Source organism: Oryza glaberrima, chromosome 2, assembly GCF_000147395.1.
Source record: "Oryza glaberrima chromosome 2, OglaRS2, whole genome shotgun sequence".
NCBI lineage: Eukaryota > Viridiplantae > Streptophyta > Magnoliopsida > Poales > Poaceae > Oryza > Oryza glaberrima.
Window position 1 is genome coordinate 5,351,803 of NC_068327.1, and position 23,823 is coordinate 5,375,625.

The 23,823-nt window shown below is 44.6% G+C and overlaps 3 protein-coding genes and 1 non-coding gene across 5 annotated transcripts; 3 read left to right on the forward strand and 1 right to left on the reverse strand.

The window, feature by feature from the left end:
- The first annotated feature begins 294 nt into the window (after nucleotides 1–294).
- On the forward strand, nucleotides 295–5,565 carry LOC127763371 (phosphatidylinositol/phosphatidylcholine transfer protein SFH2-like). The gene is made up of 11 exons (XM_052288045.1): nucleotides 295–658; nucleotides 756–784; nucleotides 2,569–2,652; nucleotides 2,739–2,792; nucleotides 2,969–3,046; nucleotides 3,764–3,817; nucleotides 4,071–4,130; nucleotides 4,213–4,308; nucleotides 4,414–4,515; nucleotides 4,604–4,684; nucleotides 4,830–5,565. The coding sequence occupies exons 1-11, from the start codon at nucleotides 604–606 to the stop codon at nucleotides 5,118–5,120; spliced, it is 984 nt and encodes a 327-aa protein (XP_052144005.1). The 5' UTR covers nucleotides 295–603; the 3' UTR covers nucleotides 5,121–5,565.
- Nucleotides 5,566–6,626: 1,061 nt separating this feature from the next.
- Nucleotides 6,627–6,697, forward strand: TRNAG-CCC (transfer RNA glycine (anticodon CCC)). The gene has a single exon. It is a non-coding gene; the product is annotated as a tRNA-Gly (tRNA).
- A 1,475-nt stretch (nucleotides 6,698–8,172) lies between these two features.
- On the reverse strand, nucleotides 8,173–10,713 carry LOC127764666 (glucan endo-1,3-beta-glucosidase 14-like). The gene is made up of 2 exons (XM_052289574.1): nucleotides 9,063–10,713; nucleotides 8,173–8,400 (listed from the first exon to the last, which is right to left on the reverse strand). Exons 1-2 carry the CDS (start codon nucleotides 10,248–10,250, stop codon nucleotides 8,314–8,316), a joined length of 1,275 nt encoding a protein of 424 aa, XP_052145534.1. The 5' UTR covers nucleotides 10,251–10,713; the 3' UTR covers nucleotides 8,173–8,313.
- Nucleotides 10,714–19,391: 8,678 nt separating this feature from the next.
- LOC127761013 (protein WVD2-like 5) lies at nucleotides 19,392–23,349 on the forward strand. Of its 2 annotated transcripts, none has more exons than XM_052285218.1 (8): nucleotides 19,392–19,545; nucleotides 19,953–20,253; nucleotides 20,333–20,512; nucleotides 20,615–20,673; nucleotides 21,285–21,432; nucleotides 21,518–21,589; nucleotides 21,678–21,788; nucleotides 22,655–23,349. In XM_052285218.1, exons 2-8 carry the CDS (start codon nucleotides 20,035–20,037, stop codon nucleotides 23,039–23,041), a joined length of 1,176 nt encoding a protein of 391 aa, XP_052141178.1. In that variant the 5' UTR covers nucleotides 19,392–19,545; nucleotides 19,953–20,034; the 3' UTR covers nucleotides 23,042–23,349. The 2 variants fall into 2 exon arrangements, with proteins under 2 accessions (XP_052141178.1, XP_052141179.1); XM_052285219.1 differs by having other exon boundaries at nucleotides 19,431–19,545; nucleotides 19,969–20,253.
- The last annotated feature ends 474 nt before the right edge of the window (nucleotides 23,350–23,823 follow it).

Below are 23,823 nucleotides of genomic sequence, written 5' to 3' on the forward strand. Positions count from 1 at the left end.
GTTTATTCTTTTTAGAATAGAGGGAGAAGGTAACTACAAATAAACGAATACACTACCTATATACAAGCCTATCCAACTTTTCAAGCGGAGCAAAGATTGAATATAATTTTTAAAAAACACCAAAAAAGAGAAAAAAAAACCTATTTTTTCTGTTATAAAAACACAAGCAAGAAAAATCCCTATTTTCCTCTGTTAAGACAAGCAAGCCTTTTTCTTTAATTATATTCTTCTGTTAAGACAAGCAAGGGAAAAAAAATCCTTATTTTTCCTCTGGTTTTGCCCTTTTTAGGAAAAAATAATGCGAGATCTTCCTGATCCCTCCCTCTCTCTCTCTCTCTCATAAAGTAGGCGAAGCTGCAGCTGCAGCGGCATCAGCTGAAGCAGCAGCAGCAGCACAGAAGCAGCTTCCCTTCCTTCCGTATAGTGTAACGCACGCATCACCACCTCGCGGGCTGGAGATTGAGAAGGAGTAGGAGTAGGAGTGACGCCTCCGGATTTCCCACGCCTCGACGAACCCCCACAACCCCGAGATCGATCGGGAGGAGGACGACCACGCCCTTCACCTGCCCCCAAATCTTGCCCCGATCTCCCCCGAGCGCGGCAATGGGGGCCGCCTCCGACGACGCCGTCAAGCAGCTCGCCCTCCTCATGGACCAAGGTGGGTGCGTGCGTGTGTGCTTTAGTTTTCGGCTCGAGCTGGCCGGGTTCTTGGGGTGATCTGACGAGGTGGGGGTTGTTTGGATGGATCTTTGCAGTGGAGGCGCCGCTGAGGAGGACGTTTCAGGTACGGATCTGGGGTGCCCTATGCCGGCAGCCTGTGCCAGCTTGGATCTTGGTGATGGTTCTTGTAGATTTTTGTTGTAGTCTGTGTGGTTGGATCATGGTGTGGATTAGCTGATTTTAGCAGAGCTGCGTGATTTGATCTGATTTAGAGCGTGAGAGCGAGCTTGTCAGAGTTAGGGTCTTTATATCTGATATAATAGATCATTAGTTTAAAATGGATTTTTTTTTTGAAAATTACATTATTGGTCAATGTAGTGATGGACTGCTAGGGAAGTGATGTGATTGGATAATGGTGCTTGATCCATGGACGGAAACAAGGAATGTAGAGTTTGTGTAATGCCAATGAGTAAGCGAGGGAATGCTAGCGTTTGATTTGTCTAGTGTAGTAAGTTTAGGGGCCTTGCGTGTTCAATGAAATTCGCAATGGTTGCATGGGTTGACATTCGTTCATGGCGAGGGAATCGTGCTGTCTCCTGCAACAGAGGAAGTGTCTGAATTATACTGATCTCCAAGTCTATTAAGGAGCTAAGTTGTTTTGGAGTTATTCGACAATCATCATTGAGTATATCATTCGCTGCTACCAGTTCCATAGGAACTTTTCTGAGTGCTGGCGATATTCCTTTCTTGGCTACTAATGTAAACCAGCTATGTAGCCTAAATCTGTTGACACGTGCCAAATACATGGCGTTATCGCTTGTCGGTTTCCTAAATGTTCTCTGAAAGTTAAGAGGCAACATGTTACACGTATGAGGTTATGAGATGTCAACTTGTCCTGGAGTGGAATATACTGGTTAGGGGAGCGCAACTAAGTATGAAAGTTACCGCATCACAACCTGTAAGAAATGCAGAATCAATTCTGTTTGTTGTAGTGGCCAAGGATTGGGAAACATGCAGTAACCAAACAAGTGATGTGGCTGCTCCATTAACTGAAGCTGGACTCTTCCTAACTCCTACGTACATGTTTATTGTTTCAGTTGCATTTCCCTTAGAAGATCAATAGCTGACTCAATGCTTGCTTGATATTTTTACTAAGGGCAAGTACTATAATGTACCATATGTTGCCCCTAAGAGTGCCACATTGGATTGAGTGATGAGGTGGAGGAGAGAAGTGAGGAGAGAGAAGATGAGCCACCCCTAAATCAAGAGGCAACCTCCACACAAATTTCAAAAAGTGTGTGAGAATATTAGACATATTGGTATTTGTGTACTAGAGGTGATACATTGTATGGGTTGCCTTTTAGTTCATGAGTGAATAAAATAAATAAATTTGGAGGCGGTAGTCACATCTATCATAGCACTTGCCCTAAGAACTAGTCAACTGGGGTTAAAATGGACGAGAGCCACCCAAAGAACCTGTTATTCCAGAAAAAGCGATTCAGAATTATTCCTCTCTTTCCTCTATGCAACAATAGTCAATACACTTAGTTTTATTCCTTTCTAGAGTCGTCTGAGAGTTACATAATCTTGAAAAAGATTGTCACTATTTGTGTTCACAAAAATACTTACAACCCTGAAGGGAAGTAAACCAAATACCATAACCAGCATATATTACACTATATAACCTACCTTTGCACCAACAGTCCATACTTGTATGCATGACTAGAACATATACATAATGCAGCCATTTTATGTTCCTTGGGATATAGTATTCGTTGCTGATTCTTGAATTCCTTCACTTGGATGGTTTTTATGCGATATGATTGATTTGCAAATCATCCTTACATGTGACTTGTGAAGTGAATATTGCTTGAATTAAGGAATATCTAAATGTATCTCTTTTCTCAGAATGTGCACCAGGGCTATCCTAAAGAAACATTATTGCGTTTCCTTAAGGCCAGAGAGTGGAACGTATCTAAGGCTCATAAAATGGTAACGAATTTCATATTTCTCCATTCTATACTGAGGAGAGATGATCTCTTGAATTTATTGTTGCTTAGCTGGTTATGTATATGCAGCTTGTAGACTCTTTGAATTGGAGGATTCAAAACGAAATCGATACTGTTCTGGAGGTGACTAACTCTTCTAGACTACAATCCTGTCAGAAATTTATGGCTGAGTCGCTTATTGGTCTTCAGTTTCAGTCTCTTGTTACTCATACCTTTCGTCAAGCAAACTTATAGTCATTATGTTGATCTTGCACGTTATTTCATAATTGCTGATCACTGTCTACATTGACCATATACAGAGACCTATAGTCCCAGTAGATTTGTACAGATCAATCCGTGATTCACAACTTGTTGGACTCTCAGGATACACAAAGGAGGTATGGCCACACTCCCAAATGATTGTGTTGAAGTATGTTTCTTGTCCAGCATACATTGATCCTGATGTAACTATTTGTCTACATGTTTTACTCTATATGCATAGAACATGCATGTGTTTGTTTCAGTGGGGTTTGGCAAACAACTTGGTTCGTAGTTTAATCATTTACGGGCGCATTTCGGTTAATTGTAGTACTTTTGTAGACAATAGAAAAGGTAAATACACTGAATGGTCCGTAATCTGATGTCTCAGTGGCAGCAATTTTTGGGTCTGTAAAGCAAGATATGACCTAAGATTATCAGTGTAGAATTCAAACTAGAGTGTGGTGTCTTACAATATGTTCTTGCTTGAAGTTTTGATCATTTCAGCTGACTTCATAGCCTTTTTATTATTAGATACTAGGTAAATTCTCATGTGTTTGATATGTATAAAAATGCATTATACATGTCCCAGCATGGATTTACAATTAGGATAATTTTCTCACTTGCAATTGTGCATTCGGCTTGCCCACTTTTAATGTCCTTTCCGTAGTGCTCTTGATTGACACATAAGGACTTCTAGTTCCTGACTTCCTGTAGATATTTTCTATTAACCATGCTTACTATCCGCTCTCTGATGCTCTTTATGCCAAAAATAAATCAAGAATGCTACTCTGGACTCTGGTTACTAAAACGTAAGAAATATGTTACTACATTTTTTTCTTCTATTTCTTTTACAGGGTCTCCCAGTTTTTGCCGTTGGTGTTGGGCAGAGCACATATGACAAAGCTTCGGTAATTATGAGATGATGACTACTATTTATTGAATAGGCTGCAGCCAAAGTCATGAAGCTAGATTTTACTTTTTGTTGTGTACTTAAATGTTAGTTGTGATGGTGATGTAACTTATTGACATAATATTATCACCGATTAGTAACCTAAATCATGGTTAATGATCTCATAAGATCAACTTACAGTTTTGTGGTGCTCTACCCCATTTTACTTAAACCCACTTTGTCCACTAAGAGTAGAAATATTACATTTTCAGGTCCATTACTATGTGCAATCTCATATACAGATTAATGAGTACCGTGATCGTGTAATTTTGGTGAGTATGAGAATAAAGATTCCAATATATTTATGTTAATGCATAGAAACTTTTCTTATGAAAATATATATCTCCAAATTAGCCCATGTTGACGGAAAAATTTGGGCGGCCTGTTACCACCTGTGTAAAAGTTTTGGACATGACTGGCTTGAAGTTGTCAGCACTGAGCCAAATGAAGGTATGTTTTATGCTATTCTTTCTCAAATTTCATACAATTTTCTCTATTACTTCCGTTGTTTCTGGCAATATAGGGTGACATGATTTTTGTCAATATGGATTACAGATGTTGACTTCAATCTCAACGGTTGATGATTTGAACTACCCTGAAAAAACGGAGACGTACTATGTAGTTAATGTTCCCTATATATTTTCTGCATGTTGGAAGGTATATGATTTATTCTAGCCTAATGCTGTGCTAATAATTTTGTAGTGAAAGCCGAAAGCTCAGACATTTCATTTGATCTTTCTGGTAGGTTGTGAAACCCCTGTTGCAGGAGAGGACAAAAAAGAAGGTTAAAGTTTTGCATGGTTGTGGAAGAGATGAACTTCTGAAGGTAAGTTCAGTAATTCACTGGGCTACTTGTTTCTTTTCACAGATCGTTCATAACAGAGTGAATGTAGTGGCACAGAACAAACGATTCTTCCGTTGATTTTCTTCAATATTAGTATGTTGAATATTTCATTTATTGGCTAACGTAGATTATGGACTATTCATCTCTTCCACATTTCTGCCGCCGGGAGGGCTCTGGCTCATCCAAACATTCATCTACTGACGCTGATGACTGCTACTCACTTGACCATCCTTTCCACAAAGAGCTTTATGGTCACATTGAGGAGCTAGCATCGCGCAAGGAACTCATCAAGATGGGATCATTACATGTCAGCATTCCCGAGCCTGACCCCGATGACGCAAAGATTGTTGAGGTCATCCAAGCTGAATTCCAGAAGATCGGTGAGCAGAATGGATCCGCCAATGGTCACAAGGTTTAGCCAAAACATTGGCCATCTGCAGAACACCTTAACCAGTGCTGGTGACTTCTGAATCTGATGAAGTTGATTACTACTGTCCATGTCAGTAATTTTGTTGACAACCCCCCATTTTCTGGGGGGAATATAGCAGCAGCAGCAGCAGCAAGGTCTTGCATCATTATATTCCCATGATGATGCAAATAAACAGTGGTGCAGCCTTGAGTTGATAGAGGAAGAGATGAACCAGTCACCAGTATATATGAAATTAGATGGAATTGAAAGCCATAAACATGTTTTTGTTAGTGTAACTTACATATGTTAAAGCTGTTACAAGGAAATCCATGGATGTTGAAAGACTTCTTTAAAAAAAAAAGCTGTCATAAGCTTGAGCGCATAGTTTTGCACCAGGATGTTGAATGGATCAAATTTTATTTTGTGGATTTTATTACTAAGATGTGAATGGTAACTTTTTCTTTGCATTTAGTAGTAACTACTTGCAACAAAAATGAGTTGGGGAAGTGAGACAGCTGGTAGGGGAGGGTGAGACCTGTGGAGAAGCATATGGCCACAGCTCATGGCAGAGGCCACAGGATGTATGCGCGGCCTGCATCTGGACGAACACCCTGCAGGCGTGCGAATGTTAGCTGGCGACCTGACCTTGACAAGATCTAGGGTGCGCTCCAGTCGCGTCGCGCATGGAGCCGTGGCCCGTGGACAGCGCCGCGCCGCCGCCGCCGCCGGCGGGTTGAGCTTGCCCGAGGAGCGGGCCGACGAACGCGCTCCGGCGCGCGCGCGCCTCTGCCTCCGGCAATGGCATCCGCGTCGCCGGCGGGCGGTGGCTCTCTCAACCTTGTCGCACACACGAACGGCGTCGGCCGCGTGCTCGATCGGCCGCGGCGCCGTGGTAGGGCTGGTGGTGGCGGCGGTTGGCATGAGCGCGGCGCCCGGCTAGCTTTGCGCGCTCGTGAGATGGTTGAGTTGGGAGATCTTCTGTTGCACGATGGCGCGAGCGTACTGGAGTACTCCAATGTAGTACTCCCTCCCACCGTTTTTTGGCGCGAGCGTACTGGAGTACTCCAATGTAGTACTCCCTCCCACCGTTTTTATATCTAAGTTTGATTAAGTTTATATATAAAAAAAAGTTAGAAACATCTATAACACTAAATTAGTTTTATTTTAAATATAATGTGGGTATGCTTGTTTTGTGTTAAAAATTTTAGTATATCTTTTTACAATCTTAAAAGAATTTAATTAGGAAAATAAAATTCAAAACTACTTGTGATATGAAACCAAGAATTGTCGCAACAGTTGCGTACGGTACGGTACAACCAAATTGGCGACCCATTTTTTTTCGCTCAACACAGTATAAGCACCAACCGTCTTCAGTAGTTCCATTCCATGGGGCAAACTAAGTTTAGGATTGATATTAATTTGATCTGCCGTCGAACAGTTACAAAGGTAAGTTCCATTAACCAACGATACTTTTGCTCACAGATATAATGAAACATTGTCCTTGTAAGCATGTAAGCGCATCTGGTGTAGTGGTATCATAGTACCCTCCCACGGTACTGACCAGGGTTCGATTCCCTGGATGCGCATTAGTTCTACACTCCTTTTCTACTTTTTTTTGTCACACCAATATTTTTCTGAAGTAGTACAGTTCATTTTTTTGTTAGTCCAAGATTTTTTTACTCCGTTTTTTTACATTTTTTTTGTGAGTCCAAGATTTTTCTGAAGTAGAACAATTTCATTTTTTGTTAGTCCAAGATTCTTTTTACTCCGTTTTTTTACATTTTTTTGTGAGTCCAACATTTTTCTGAAGTAGTACAATTTCATTTTTTGTTAGTCCAAGATTTCTCTGAAGTAGTACAGGTCATTTTTTTGTTAGTCCAAGATTTTTCTGAAGTAGTCCAACTCATTTCGCCCAAGCTTCCCCTGATTGATCTATATTTAAGTTTGTGCTCAATTCATTCCGCACTTTTTTGTTCATGGATTTGTCGACATTAAAGTTTGTGCAGTACTACCCCCATGATCATACCATTAATTAACATCGGCTACAGGTAGTGTATTCGTAGTGATCAATCATGTTCAGATACCAGTACGTGCTATGACCATTGGACCATAGATTCTTCAAATGATATCATGATATGATCAGAACTAAGGTAGAAGATAAAGTGCATAGATATTTTTCTCTTTTCCTTTTCTTATCTTTAGGGGTTGTATTTTTCTCCCGCTATATTTAATAAAAAGGCACAATCTCGTGTTGTTTTCTCTTTAAAAAAAGGTCGTCGTAAATTAAAAACGAGAGGAGAAAAATTATAAAAGGTAGGATACTTTTTCCTGCCATGTCCTTCAGATTTTTCAGATGCCCAGCTTTGCTCAAGGATCAGAAAGTGAAAGATACGCATATCATTTTAGCCCTGTGAAAGAAAGATTGTGACGAAGCAACTGTTTCTTCAACAACATCAGCATCCTATCTGATGCTTCATCGCTTTGCATCTGCTTTTTCAGTCTTGTCTTTGCAAAAAGAAACGACGAAAAAAAAAAGAACGGATGGCAAGTCACAGGAATATGCCTGCAGGCTAGTCTCCTGTCAACGTGTTGAAACTTCTTTTATTTATGTGGATCATTGCAATAAGCAAAGCATCACAAATCTCCTTATCTTTGCTCTGTTGTTTCAGGCAGAAGATGATTGGATTTCAATGTCGCACAAGTAATCCTTAACTTCAGAACAGAAGTATGGTGTTTCATTTCATAGCTTGTAGCAATCAGATGCCTTGAGTAATTCAGAAGGCTCTAAATTTAAGTCGTCGTAGTGGAAATTCTAATCTGATAGTTCAAAAAATGAAACTACACAACTAGTATTGTTTCAATTTAGGAGAAGTTTATTTGGTGTAATGTAATTCAAATTCTGGTTTGAAAAAGGGGAAAGTGGCATAGTTATGTACTTAGGTTAAGTTCTGGAGGTTATGCTGATTGCTGAGCTCTGGAGCATGAGAAGAACATATTCAGAAATAAGAACTACATCTAGATAATCGTTTGCTACAAGACTACAAGAGGAACAGAGACTATGTACAGGAAGGGACAACTCTTTTGAATTTCTATGCCACAATTTTCGTGGAATTTGCATCCAAAGAACGAATGTTTTTTTTCACATGGGCATGACGGATCGATTGACAGTTAGTAACTAATTAATCTGGTTGTAATCAGATCACTAACTTAAAACTAGAAAAATGAATGTACATGACAGAAGTGTAGCCGAGTACTGTACAAGCGCCATCCATCCCCTTTCTCGAGCTCTCTGCAATAAAACAGGAACATCAAGAATCAATCTCACTTCAAATTCTCAATCAATCAACCATGGCGAATCAAAGCAAAGACCATCAAAGAAAAGCTCAATCGATCAACCATGCCGAAGCAAAGACTAACATTAAGCTCAACCAATCAATCATGGCAAAGCAAAGACGATCAATAAGGTGAAGCAAAGACTATCGATATGCTCAATCAATCGAGCAAAGGTGATCATGGAGCTCAATCAACCAACCATGGCGAAGCAAAGACTAACAATAATCTCAATCAATCAAGCAAAGACGACCATAAATCTCAATCAACCATGGCGAATCAAAGGAAAGATTATCATAAACCTCAATCAATCAACCATAGCAAAGCAAAAGACTACCATAAGAAAAGCTCAACTGATCAACCATGGCGAAGCAAAGACTACCAAGAAGGTCAACCAATCAACCATGTCCAAATAAAACTAAGAAGTCCAGTCGATCGCGAATCGAAGCAAAGAAGATCAATCAACCATGGCGAATCGAAGCAAAGAGGCAAAGACGATCAAGAAGCTCGATCCATCAACCATGGCAAATCAAAGCAAAGATAATCAAGAAGCTCAATCCATCAACCATGGCGAAACAAAACAAAGACGACCAACAAGAATAGAACAATAAGTAAGTGTACCTTGAATGAGATAATTGACGACGATGGCGACGACGACGAAGGGACGAGGCCCTTGAACCCGAGATCGATCGAGACGCTGCCGTCGGGCTTGAAGAGGCCGTAATGGCGCTCGGTGGTCGGCCCCGGCTTGAGGTTCTCGTTGAACAGCGCGAAGATGTACGCCTTGGCCACCCTCCCCGGCCTGTACGGCGTCCCCTTGCGCAGGAACAGCCTTTTCCTGAGGTTGAAGTTGTACGCCCTCGCGTTCGCCGGGTCGGCGCCGGCCTCCGTCGCGTCGCCGGCGGACGCCCACCCGGTCTCCGCCACCCTCACCTCCATCTCCGGGTACCCCGCCGCCTCCAGCGCGAAGTAGGCCGCGTCCACCTGCGCCTCGAACATGTTGTCGTAGCGCAGCCTCGTCTTGGCGTCGTAGATGCCGGCGTTGGGCTTGAACAGCGCGTAGTTGACGTCGATGTGCGCCGGGTCGCTCATGTAGGCGAGGAACGGGTAGGCGTTGACGTAGAACGGCGCGCCGGTCTTGGAGAAGAAGTCCAGCAGCGGCTTGAGGTACACCATGAGGTCGTCGCGGAACACGCACGCCGACGGCGGGTAGGAGTTGGCGAACACGGCCTCGGAGTGGGGCGTGGTGAGCTCGATCTTGGTGGCGAGGCCGAGCATCTTGAGCGCGTCGTGGATGTTGACGACGGCGCCGATGAGGGCCTCGGCGAGGCCGGCGTCGGCGCCGCCGAGGACCTCGTTGCCGACGGTGATGCCGACGATGCGGGTGGAGGGGTAGTAGGGCTGGACGTTCTCGTTCAGCCAGTCCATGGCCTTGGCGGGGCTCGCCGCGATGTCCTTCACCTCGCCGTTGGTCACGGCGATCACCAGGTTGAGCCCCGACCCGCGGAACGCGTCGAGGACGGTGTGGTCGGCGTCGTAGATCTTCACGTTCTTGATCCGCGCCATGCGGAGGAGCTTCACCACCTCCGTCGGCGGCGGCAGGTTGTCCGCGATCCTGCCGTAGTTCACCCCGTACGTCCCCACGAACGACGACACCTTCTTCCCGTCGCACCGCGCGGCGAGCAGCCCGAGCACCACCACCACCACCAACAACACCACCCCGCCACGCCGAAGCATCACCGGCGGCGACGGCGGCGGCGGCGGCGAGGACAGCAGGAGGACACGAGCTTTTCTTGCGGTGCGGGGCATGGCGGCGCGGCGGCAAGGGCCATCAGCGAGGCGGCAAGCACCCACGGCTACTTATCCTCCTCCGATCCTCCTCTCGCCGGTGACCTTCCTGGTTGGGGTTGGTTGCCGTGGATGGCCGGAGCAAGCGAGGGATCAAAGTTGCCAAGAACGGAATGGCAATGGCGGAGCAAGCATGGAATCCGATCTCTTGCGTTGCATCCGAGCTCTCGTCTATTCTCTCTCTCTGACACAAACTGTTCGTCCGATTCCTTGTCCCTGCTGCTCTCTCTGTGTCTCCGAGAGAATGTCGGGGGAGAGAGATCTCACGGTGGCGCGCCGGCACGGCAGCGATGGAGCGGTGGCCGGCGAGGTGAGGAAGCTATACTACTAGCTAAAGGGAGGGAAATGGAATGCTGACAAGGCAGGCAGATACTGCAGCAAAGACAAAGTGATGAGTCATGACTATCAACAGTGTAGAAAACTACAAGGATTATTGATCCAACTAAGGATGGTAGACCATTGCAAATGTGTTTGGCATTGGCTTTTCGAAAACACTTTTATTTATGTGAAAAAAATTCAAATATGTCTTTTCTACATACTTCCTCAATTTCATGTTATAAGACGTTTTGTTATCTCTATTCATCGTCTAGATTCATATGATGATGACATATATTTGAAGCACATATAGATCCATGCATAAATCTATTCGAAATAGTGTAATATGAAACAAAGCCTATTCGAAACCCAAAAAGTCTTGTAATATGAAATAGAGCCTATTCAAAACCCAAAAGTCTTGTAACATTAAACAGAGAAAGTAGCTCATTTGAAATGTATGAATTTCACATGGTTTCCGTAGAAAACAATTTCATTTTTGCTAAAAAAAATGTACATAATTCATTGTCTCCAAAGGAGCCTTATGGCCCCATCGTTTGGTTATTCGGGGAATAAACCGAATGGCATATTTACAAACGAAAAATAATATGCAAATAAAATTTTTATATATTGTTCTTAGCGATCTGAAAGCAATAATTGAAAAATAAGCTTCGATGAAAAAACCCCCAAAATCAGCTTTAAATTTAAGATTAAAAATTTAAATTTTGGCTGATAATTATAAGCACAGCCGAAAAGATGAGGTTGTTAGTTGTTTACGTCAAAAGTATATTCTAGTCTGTGACATAGTTGCTAATCATAGCTAGACTTAACTGCGAGGGTGTGCCATTAGAATAATAACTCTTGGAACCAATGTTTTTCCTTTCTCTAGGCATTTGAAAGTTTAGCTTTGCAAACCAAATTGTGTACGGGCTAACCTCAAAAGCAACCAACTGGCACTACGTTATCTGAACTCTCACTACGTTGTTTAGTCTTTGCCTAGCTTTAGGATTTAGCTTTACGGTTTTAAACTTTTTTCTATAAGAATTGCCTTGTCCTTTTGGAACCAAGTTGATCAGATGTGAGTCACATGCGTTTGGCCAAATTAAAAGCCAATTGTATTTTTCCAGTATGATATGCTAAAGTGGATTCACTCGGTGATCATCATAAAACTGTGTGTAGACACACAAAAAAATGAGTGGTCTAGGTTCAATTTATGAAAAGAGTGTTTTGGATAGGTCTCTACATCTCTTTAAAGATTCCACTTTCTCTTCTTAAGCAAGGATAATGTTTTGATAGGGAGAGATGACTGAGAAGTGAGAAGGCAGTGCAAGTTGCTAGAGTGCGACCGTGAACAGTGGTAAAGCCAGCGAGTCTCATCGGTTAACCTAATAAGTCAGAGCAAAAGCCAAAATTGAAATTTTCGAACTTAATTTTAAAGTTGATTTTAAGATATTTTCAACATAATTTTTGTAACATTGGCTTTTAAGTCGGTACGAATAAATATATGAAAGTTTTGCCTATGGATTAATTTTTATTTCCTAATAAGTTGTTTTAGCGGGAATATGGGCTGGCCAGTGATGCCATCGAGCCTGAACGACCAAGAGACTTTTCTTGCTACAGACTACTTTAGGTGGTGTTTATTTAGACACTAATTTAGAGTATTAAATATAGACTACTTACAAAACTAATTACATAAATGAAAGCTAATTTGTGAGATAAATTTTTTAAGTCTAATTAATCTATAATTAGATAATGTTTACTGTAGCATCACATAGGCTAATCATGGATTAATTAGGCTCAATAGATTCGTCTCGCGAATTAGTCCAAGATTATGGATGAGTTTTATTAATAGTCCATGTTTAATATTTATAATTAGTGTCCAAACATTCGATGTGATAGAGACGTTTTAGTCCCATCTAAATAAGGTCTTATTCACGCGATTTTCACAATCTATGGTGTAGCATATAGCGGTGGAGCCCAAACGGCTGCATGACTAGCCCGAAAATGGAGTCTAAAACTAACAGACGCGTTATATCTGGCATTCAAATATTCATCAGTATACGTAAAATACCTGAATAATATTTTTAGCAGTGATTTTTTAAAAGCACGTATTTACATGTTCCGTCGTATTTTAGAGTTGAAAACGTCTATTTTGAAACTATAGGATGAAATGTTAATTGCTTTCTTACTAGAAATTTCAACTGGTTACTAAAGAGTATGGACACTGTCTTAGCTAACTAGTAATTTATTTCCATAAAACTACAGGCTATATGGTTGTAAGATACAGAAAATATGAATTGTACACATAATTCTAAGTTCTATGGTTTCATCGCCCTCATTTAATTATCATCTCCCGAAAGCACATTTGATTCTTCCCGAATTTTTCCAGAAATGTGCATGCACAACATGCACAAAATTTAACCTTCTTTTAAGTGCACAAGTGTTAATTGCATAGGTGACTATTTTGATTTTCCATGCAGTGATGCTATGCCCAAATTTTGAACGAGCCCTTCCCTGGCCCACATTTCAGTCAGATCATCAGCAGAAATTGGAAAAAGTACACCGAAGGCCCCTGAACTTATCATCGAGTTAAAAAACATCCTCAAACCGTAAAACCAGATATTCAACGTCCCTTAACTAATTAAAACAGGTCACAATAGATCCAGGACAGTATTACACCCGGTTTTATCCTTGAGTCAGCGCGGGACCCACGTAGATCCCACATGTAAGCGTGTCCACCTCAGCTCCTCTCTCTTTCCCCTCTTCTCTCCCTTCCTCATCTCTCTCACTTCTCTGCGCTACTGGACGCGTGGCGGCGCGCTGTCCGCAACATCCCCGCCGGCGGCGGGTCATCCAAGTTGTCCTCGTTGTCGGCCGCCTCGGCCTCCGCCACCGGCGGCATGTTGTCGTCCACCTCGTCAACCGCCACGGGTGGCAGCAGCGCTGCCGTGGCGGCGGCCGCGGCCATGATGCCGCCGCAGGCGCAGCTGTCGTTCAAGGCCTCGTTGCACCACCCACTCGGCGGCGGCGATCACTACAGCACCGGTGCGTCGAGGCTAGGGTTTCCCGGATTGAGCTCGTTGGATCCCGTCGACTACCAGCTCGGCAGCGGCGGGGCTATTGGTGGCTGGTTAAGGACGTTGTCGCTGTGCAAACTTGCCACAGTGAAATGAATGGTTTTGCTTTCTTGGTCAGTAGGAGTGGGCATATTTAGACCGAACCGAAGAACCGAACCGAAAAGACCGAGATCGAGAAATTTGGTTATCTGTTTGGTCCCAGCCCTCAAAAGACCGAATTTATTTCGGTCATTTCGGTTATTAGGCTCGGTTAACCGAATTAACCGAAATGACCGAAATTTTGACCCAATAGACTTAGGAAGCCCAATAAGCCCACTAAAACAAACCCTAGAAGTGATACTAACCCTACTACTAGTGCAGCCTCCTCCTCCAGCCCCCACCGCGCCGCCACCGTTGCCTCCTCCAGCCTCCACCGTGCCGCCGCCTCCGGCTCCGCCCTCCACCGCGCGGCGGCCGCTGCCGTCCTCCACCGCGCCGCAGCCGACACCGCCGTCCTCCACCGCGCCGCAGCCGACGCCGCCGTCCTCCACCGCGCCGCGGCCGACGCCTCTGCCCTCCACCGCGCGTTCCAAATTTTTTCGTTCCAAACTCTCTTAAAAAATTTCGGTCAGACCGAGACCAAGACCGAAAAAACCGAGACCAAATTTGCCAGTCCTGAGTTTTTTTTTTATGGAATTCGGTCCCGAGTTTGCAAAGACCGAACTGACCGAAAAACTGAAGACCGAGACCGAATTTTTCGGTCTAACCGAACACCCACCCCTATTGGTCAGGACCTGTACTCGAGTAATCTCGTGGCTCATCTCATTTTACATGGTACTACATCCCGTCGACTACTAGTTCTTGGGCCTCCCGGCAACCTCCAATTCTGGGGCGGTGGCAACGGCGCAGGCGGCGACAATAGAGGCGGCGCCACAGGTGGCAGCGGCGCCGGTGTCGCTCCGGGAGGCGGCGGCGTCAGCGGCGGCGCGGCTGGGCTGATCTATCCGGATTCAACTCGTCATCGGGGAACATACTGTGACACGATGCATTTGCCAGCGATGGATGATGGATCAATGCTGCAAAAGAGGTAGAACCCTAACGAGCCCTGATCTCTCCTTCTCGCGGGCGCTGAGGCGCTCGCCATCGCATTCTGCCCTGCCTCCCCGTCGACGCCCACGCTGTTCCCGCCTCGCTGCTATCCCCGAGTCCATCTTTAGCCGCCACCGGGCTGCCGCGCCGTGCTTCCCCGCTGCCGCCGGCGGCCGCCGTCGCGGGGACACCTTCCTCCTCTCCCATCTCACCCCGCTGACTGGCCAGGCAGAGAAGACAGAGAGAGAAGAGGAACCGAGGAAGCGAGAGAAGAGAGGGAGGATAGAGATGACGTGGCATCCTGACACGTAGGGTCCACGCTGACTCAGCCGTCACGTTGAATAAAATCGGACTCAAAACCACAAAAGGATATAAAGTGAACGGTTTTGTAAGTTGAGAAACGCCGGATATCTGATTTTGCGTTTTGAGGACGTTTTTTACTAGATGAAAAGTTGAGGAACCTTCGTTGTACTTTTTCCGCAGAAATTCCATTCTTGCTGCCCATATGAAGGATCCAGTGCATAAGCTGGGCCTCCGCGTCGCCTGGACTAGGCCTCAGCTGGGCCCAGAAAAGAGCCAAAAGGCCCGCATCATTTCGGCTTGGAAAAAGTACACCCAAGGTCTCTCAACTTGTCATCGACATACAAAATCGTCCTCGAACCGCAAAAATACCGGACGACCCTTACTAACAAAACCGTTCGCTTTAGTTCTCTCGGTGGTTTTGACCCCGGTTTTAGCCTACGTGGCGGCTGAGTCAGCGTAGAACCCACGTGGACCCCACATGTCAGCGTGCCACGTCAACTCTCTTTTATTGCAGCAGCAACAGCAAGCAGCAGCTAATCTCTCCGGAAGAAAAACCAAAGCCGGAGGCGACGCGGGAGTCGTTGTGCTTCGGCGACAGCTCGGTCGGCATCGCCGCCGCCGCCGCCAGTGACTCTGGGCGCGGCGGTGCTCTGGATCGCAAGCTGCAGGCGGCGACCACGGCGGTGTACGGTGCCTCGCTGCACTTCGGGAAGGAGCTTCTCATCCGGGTCACGTGGACGCAGAACGCTGCCGGAGCCACCGGCCTCGCCGTCGTCGAGGTGCACCCACCATGTGCTGCACAAGAAGCGCGGGAGCAGGTCCTCGCCACCGCCACTGGCACGGCTGTGGGTGATTTTATTACAGTGTAAATCATGGTGTACATGAAAGATATAAGTATGTCTCCAGCTTGACATTGTATGAACATGGGTACATGCATGCTGATGTGAGTGTTTTCTGGTTATCTGAATCGCAATCAAATGGCATAGATAGATACTGAACATGGTTACATGGAAAAATGATGCTTACATTGCCTCCAGATAGCTTCATTCAGAGCAAGCAGAAACGCTTTGCATTCTCTGCAACGATGCTGTCAACTAATGACTCGCATGAGTCTTCCAGCAGATCCAACACCAGAAAAATATCGTGCAACGATAGCTGTCCCCTTCCTCCCCACCACCGCCGCCCTCTCGCGCACCGGCCGCCGCCTGCCTTCTCTTTCCCCGTCGCCGCCTGCACTACGACACCCGGCCGACGGACTGATTGGTGGGGATGGCAGCGAGGGACGGCGCGGTGCTGAAGCCGGTGCTGAGCGGGTTGTCGATGAAGCCGGTGCCGAGCGGTGAACGACTCCGAGAGGCACGCGCCACCCCGCGGCGGTCGACGTCAACCTCGTCCTCGCCTTCCTCGCCGCCCGAGACGGGGACTTAAACGACGCGAGACGGCCTCGCCTCCACCTCCGCGCCCAACACCGCGGCGCCCGCTCGCGCGGGGCCACTTCGCTGACGGCGGCGACGCAGCATCGCCGACGCCATTCGCGACCGGCCACCGCCGCCAGCCGGCTTGCCCAAAGAAGAGAAGAGAAGAGAGAGAGAGATAGAGAGAGAGAGAGAGGGGGGAGAAGGGAAAGGAGGGGAAAGAGGGGGAGGCTTACGTGGCCACACTGACATATGGAGCCCACGTGGGTCCCACGCTGACTCAACCGCCACGTAAGCCAAAACCAAAGTCAAAACCATCAAAGGACCTATTTTGACTGGTTTTAATTAGTTAAGGGACCCCGAATATCTGGTTGTACGGTTGGGGGGTGTTTTCAAAACTCGGTGACAAGTTGAGGGACCTTCGGTGTACTTTTTCCTTTCGGCTTCTCCTCCTCTTCTCGGCTCCATGGGACCATGACTCCATCCATCTCTCGCCCGTGGCGTTAAGGCCCCAATTCCACCTTAAATCCAAGTAATACTATCTCCGGTTTTTAATACGGAACGCTGTTAATTTTTAATCTAGTATTGGAATATTCATCTTGCTCAGAAAATTTAATATAAACTTGCTAAAGTATTGTTAACAGTAAAATTTGGTAATCGGCAAAGACGTCATCGGCTTAGAATCATTATCGGCTACAGCATCTCGGAATCAGCCGATGGGAGTTATCAAGTCGTCAATAGTCGGATTCCTCCTATATTCGGTTAAGGAAATCAATCTACTAAAGGAAGCTTATCCCTAAGTGACCGAGTTTAAAGAGGATGCGGCATGGCAGTTTATCTATTAATTAGGAATAGTTTGTTAGTTTCCTTTTATCTTTAGGAAAGTGTGTTTAATGTCCTATAAGGACTTTATCTTTTCCTTTTATCTTTAGGAAGGTTTCTTTCTTGTCCGACAAGGACTTGTATCAACCTATGGGTATAAATATGTATACCCGGGGTCATTGTAATCTATCTTCATGATCAATACAATTCGGCGCATCACCACCCTTTTTTTACTTCTACTTTTGTTTTTACGTTCCGGTGGGACTTGGCACCCGACGCGGGGCTGCATCGTCTTCGATCTCCGGCGAAGGGATAAGTCCAATGTTCCGCCGGTCCAGGCAATTGTATCGTCTACGTCGGCGTCGTTCAAGGCTGCATCAGTACATTCGACCTCTTGGATTGCTCTGGTTTGGATGATATATTTACCTACCTATTTATCATATGTCTCTGTTAATCTAGTCTTAGTATGTCAATTTAGCTCTATCGACTGCTTCTCGTTTTAGGGTTTCTGCCGGTATCGGCTAAATCGCGTTGCTAGATTAGATTAGCTTAGACATCTATCACCCTGAAAACTCAGTCAACGGCTTGATTGTCTAGGTATTATGTTTATTTTCATACCTAGTGCTGCATCAGTTAAGTTTGATCGACTAAGTCGTGCTTAGAACCATAATCTCTAGCCTGCTTCTTGATTGCCAATAAGGGTTTCATCGGGGTTTCAGCCGGTGAGTTATCTGGATGTTGCATCGGCTTATAATGATTGCATATACATATAAGTTGGATTTAGCCGATGACAACAAAGGTTTCACTGTTTAATCTAATTTTGTGGATTTCATGATATCGGACCTCCAGCCGATGTGTGCTTTAACCCTCGGATCGATGCTTATTTATCATATCATTGCTAGCCGATTGGTTTATACAGGACTATATTGTTATTTTATTATATCATCATCAGCCAATTGTCTTTATATCATTATCTACATTAGATATATAGCCGATTGCTTAAACCCTATCGCTATCGGCTGGTATCGGCATCGGCTGTTATCGGCTATCGGCTGGAACTACTCCATCGGCTTGTCAGCCGATCGGCTGTTTTGATCTGCTATTTGCATATCTTGTCAGTTGCAGGATCAAACTGACTGGCACGCCCGCATCTCATCAATTTTTGGACCTGCACAGGAGCTAAGCAGATCTCTCAGGCCGGTGTGTTCAATTTTTTTCGTCAACAAGTATAAATCATACTTAAAATTTTTTTAGTGGCAAAACATATCATAAAAAATAAATAATTGAATAAAACAAATGTCCTAATCGGCGGCGTGGTTGTGGCCATGGTCACAAGTGGTCCATAGCCCTTACTACCACGGTGGATATTGGCATGAGGATGCCCATCATGAAGTCCTCGAGCCCATCTATTGTGGCACGTCTCGCTCGCCTCCTCTTGCTCACGTCGCTACCACTATCAACGTATGTATGTTGGCTTTTACGAGCTCGCAACCACTGTGAACGTGCCTTGGCGGCCCTCGCAAGAATGAAGAGGGTGGCGAGGATATAGAGCAACACAACGCCTGTGACGTGATTTCTCGATATCATATGCCTCGGAGAGTGATCAATAACGGCAAAGCTGGAGCTCAGGACTAGCAATAGGCTTGCGGGAAAGGCTAGGGATCCATTTCCTCTGGTCACCCATGCGCCTATCTTCTCTGTTTTCTCCCATACCATCAAAGCCCACCTCCATCACCGCCTAACTCAAAGAGATAGGAGAGATGAAAGGGAGGGGCAAAAGGACATTTTACATGGTTTCACTGATAAATAAAAATAAATAAATATAAACAATCATAAGGGTGGCACATCCTAAGAGTGAAAATAGTTCACTGTCTCGTTATTATATGCCCCTAGTATCACAACACCCTCCTAAATCATAATTTGGAAAAAAAAAGAGAAAACTCTAATCCACTATATGAAAATGAATAATGCTTGAATGAACCACTGGAAATTTAATAACACCGGATCTGAAAAAATGGCTAATAACTAAAACCAGAGGGGACAAAAACAAAACAAAACAGTAGAGAGAGAGAGAGAGAAACACACACACAAAATAGTTGCACAGTGCAGAGACAAGATTGGAAAAATAGAAACGAGTTAACCACCTCCAGCCCAAACACAGCACCACCCCCCCTCCACCACCCCGCTGTCTCCCCTCCTCCTCCTCCTCCCGCAGGGCGTCCTCCCCCCTCCCGCGACCGCCGCCGCCGCTCCGGCGAGGTAAAGACCGCCATCTCTACCTCTCTCTCTCTCGCCTCCCTGCGCTCTCTTGTGTGGGCCAAGTCGGCGGCGCCTGTCACTGGCATTTCTTGGAAACTGTTTCTTGGCCTAGATCCGACCGCGTTTACGGTTCTTGGATTTTGTTTTGCCCTTTTCGTCTCCAAGAACGTAGTCGCGGTCCTCCTCGTCCGTGTTGTCGAGGCGGGGTAGAGGGGAGATCAGATCCGTGCTCACTTGGGGGGTTGATTTGTTTTAGTTGGTGATCGACACTGACCTGCTTGGATTGTTTCGAGAGTTTGGTTACCGCATTTTTGTGTTCTTCTGTGCAGTTTAGCCTAAATCTGTTCAGTTTTACTGCGAATTGTTTTCTGCCGGTGTAGTAGTACTAAGTTGGTTGTTGCCATAAGGATGCCCCCGCTTTAGGTGCATCCCTGCATCAGGGATTCAGTGAGTTTCTGATGAATTGGGGACGAGGTGAAGATTGGTGAGATGGACGGTACCATTGCCGATGCTGTGGGTGCGCCGGGTATAGAGAAAGAGGTCAATGGAAAGCCTGCATTGCCTGATAGCATGGAGGAGCATGAGGAAGCACATGAGGTGCAAGCCAATGGTGACCATTCCGGGGAGAGCGATGTGATCAACCCGCCCGAAGAGGCCAGCGGGGAATCCACCTCGCATCTTGATGGCAAGAAGCCTCGCCCTGCCAAGGTGAGTTTTGTGGTAGTGTTCTATGATCGTTTAGCGACGCTTTTGTGCTCATTGTTGTTTCTGTATGATGTGATGCTAGGCAACCCAAAGTCATGGTCCTAAGGTTGTAAAGTCTAGGAGCCCGAAGAGTGGAGGCGAGGGTCAAGCTAGGAGAAGCACTCCTAGTTCCACTCTTTCTAAAGCACCGGTTGCTCGAGTCTCTCATGCAGATTCAAGTACTGGATCAAAGACCAATGGTGACTCCAGTGTTGATAGGAATGTAAGTTCTCCATTGTGCTAGACTTTCTTTCTACTTATGTAATCAATATTATATTCAATCCAGTTGGGTATCAAATAATCTGTTTCTCAATGGTTTTATCAGAAAGCTGAGAAGCAAGAGCCTCGCTCCAGTACTAAGGAGACATCTCTCGAGGACTCAAAGTATGCAGTTCTTTTCCTGCCTGTGTATTCTTGTATGTTTAAGCATGTAGTGCCTAATCTAAGTTCTAATCAGCACACCTTCAGAGGCTAATAGGTTGTGTTGCTAAGTTTGATTAATTATGAATTTAAAATGCAAATATTCGGGAGTACCATTTCAGAATTCTTGGTTTTTTTTGGGGGGGTGGGGGGGGGGGGGGCATCATACTGCAAAATAAAAGGATTAAAACTTGCTCATTCTCCATTCAGTGGGATTAACACTATGTTTCCTGTACCTAGGACAATAAAATTGTTCCTCAATATCCTTCTCATCATTTACCAATCTACTGCAAGCAGTACCTTCACTTCAGTATCAGAAATTGCTTTATGCATTATCAGCTTCTGAATGCCTTATACCTTATATGGACATGCTCAACCTTGAGCATTGAAATATGATGCTTCACTGACTCAGTGTTAAATGCTAAATTTAGAGCTGACGTGAATCTGTATTATTTTACATATATAACAATCCTAGAGAAATATTCTCGCAGTTGCAGTTCAGACTCCATTGCTCTAGTATAGATGAATACTCCAAAAGTAACTTATGCTTTTATACTCAAACCACATAAATCCAGGGAGAAAAGGAAAACACAAAAGCCATTAGGCCAGAATTCTTCTGTCAAAAAGGATGATGAGTCAAATCCTGAATCACGAAAGGCTGGAGGCACTCCTGCCTACGGGTTCTCTTTCAAGTGTGATGAGAGAGCTGAAAAAAGGAAGGAGGTAATTTGTGTTCAATTACTTCCTGTTCCTGGTCATCTTTTGGAAAATATGCAACTGTTTCTTACTCAAGTCTGCAATCAAATAGTTCTATTCAAAGCTCGAGGAGAAGATTCATGCCAGAGAAATGGAAATAAGCAATTTGCAAGCAAAATCAAAGGTAATATTGTTTTACTTTTCTTGGAAATGTTACCCCATCTTGCATTGCATGTGTTGCCTGCTAATATTAGTTTCTTTATATTGCACAGGAGACTGAAGAAGCTGAACTCAAAATGCTTAGGAAGAGTTTGAACTTCAAGGCAACACCAATGCCCAGCTTCTACCAGGAACCAACTCCTCCAAAGGTGGAGTTGAAAAAGGTATTCAGAGACCACAACTCAAGGCTAGCATTCTTCCTTTTTACTTCAGATCTAAGAGTGAGCAAGCGTTGGACAGTTTGCAACAACCTACTAGAGCTCTCTTATGTAGTCATCATATCTCACAACTATAGGAGCTCTCTAGACTCTAGTCAAGCCAAAAAACAAATAGTGGCCTATTTACTCATCGCCTTAGACATTAGACTTGATACTTGTTGCAAAGTACCTCACTAGCTGTTTAGATGCCTCATCCTGTCTGTTCTGCCATTGCTTATCTGTGAAGAGCGAGTGCATGTTTCTATCATGACACACAAAATTTGGAACTTTGACTATATTTATTTGGCGCGGTTCAACTATATTGTTACCATGCTCAGTTTGGATGTACTGGGATTTCCTGCGATTTAGTGATTATGCTGTTCCATAATACTAATCAAGCACTGCATGGGATAGCCTTGATTAGACAGGGACAGGGACCCAGTTAATGGACTTTTGTGCAGTAAAAACTTGCAGAAACCAGCAGCTATAAGGTTAAACTAATTGGAAGAGATTTTGTTAATTTGTCTTCAAATGTATTTCTGGAAATGTGGGATGCATTTTTTTTTCTGTTTGCACAGAACTTGAATATTTGCTTACTGTTTTGATGTTTCCTGATGTGTGATGGGTTAAATTGGTAGTTGTAGCTGATACATCTAGTGTGAGGTGCCATTATGTAGATTGACCTTTGAGGGTGGAATGCATGCTAAGGAATACCTCGTACCTATATATTTATTAGGTCAAATACGGTAGCTGGGAGATCTGGTTATAATGATGAAAGGTGTCCTTTGATGGGATAACACATACCATCTGCTGTTATTTCTTACTTGCTGTAGATCCCTCCCACGAGAGCTAGATCACCAAAGCTCGGTCGCTCCAAGAACAAATCTGCGGGAGAGACCAAGGAAACTGTCACTCCCCCAGGACGTCCGGTCCGTCTGAGCCTCGACGAAAAGGTTTCTCAAAACGGTGTAAAGAAAGCAAACCCATCAAATGCTGTGAAGCCCCAGAGGAAGTCACTCCCCAAATTGCCATCGGAGGAAACGGGTCCATTTGATTCAAGTCATCTGAAGAACACTGAACTGAGCACAGGTAACATTCAGGAATCAGGGTCGACGACACCAAATCAACAAGAAACTGAGTCGAACACCAGCATTTCCGAGTCGATCCAAGACAGGATTGCAACAGGTGGGCAAGAACTCGACGAACAGATAATCGCCTAGAGAAGATCGAAGAGCCCGGTGGTCAAATCCTTTTGGTCCGTGATGGATGGTGTGCTGAAGCTTTGCCCCCATATTGTGCTTTAACTGTTTGAGTAGTAACTAGTTGCCAGTATTTCTTTTTTCTTTTTCTTTTTTTTTTTTGTGACGAACCCTACCTCTTCTTCCTGTGTATTGCGTTGTTGCGATGGCTTTTGTTCATATATCGCAAGTGAGGCTCCAGTTGTCCTTCGCTGTGTCTATTTACTCCTTTGCTGTAAGTGCCCTGCTTCACTGTTATGTATAATCAATCAGTGAGAATTTTGTTGCAATGTCCTGAGCCCCAGAATATTAGAGGAAAATTCTGAATTTTTTGTGATTGATTTGAAATGTTCCAAGTCCAGTTTGAGGTGCTACTTGACGGCTTAGGCAGAGTCAGTCTCATTCCGACAGGCGATTCGTTCTACTATGACGGATGGAAGAAGTCAGGTGATGCTATAGATTGACTAATAATGTATTAGTAAACCAGATTTTTTTTAATGAACCATTTTTATCATGGATTCAGTTAAGCCTGACAACCTGCCAACAATGTGGTTAAGACATGTCAACTGAAGCACTAAAAATGTCCTTGCAGTTGTGACCGATGGTTCAAATGCTCGAAAGTTGGCCAAGTCTCTAGCTAGCTAGCCATTATGGAATTCTGTTGCTCTTTCAAAATGTTAGAACCAAACATGGAATTAGCCAAAGATGGCAAAAGAAAAACTATCAAGATGTTGTATTAAAGGTAAGATAACAGCTTTGATTCC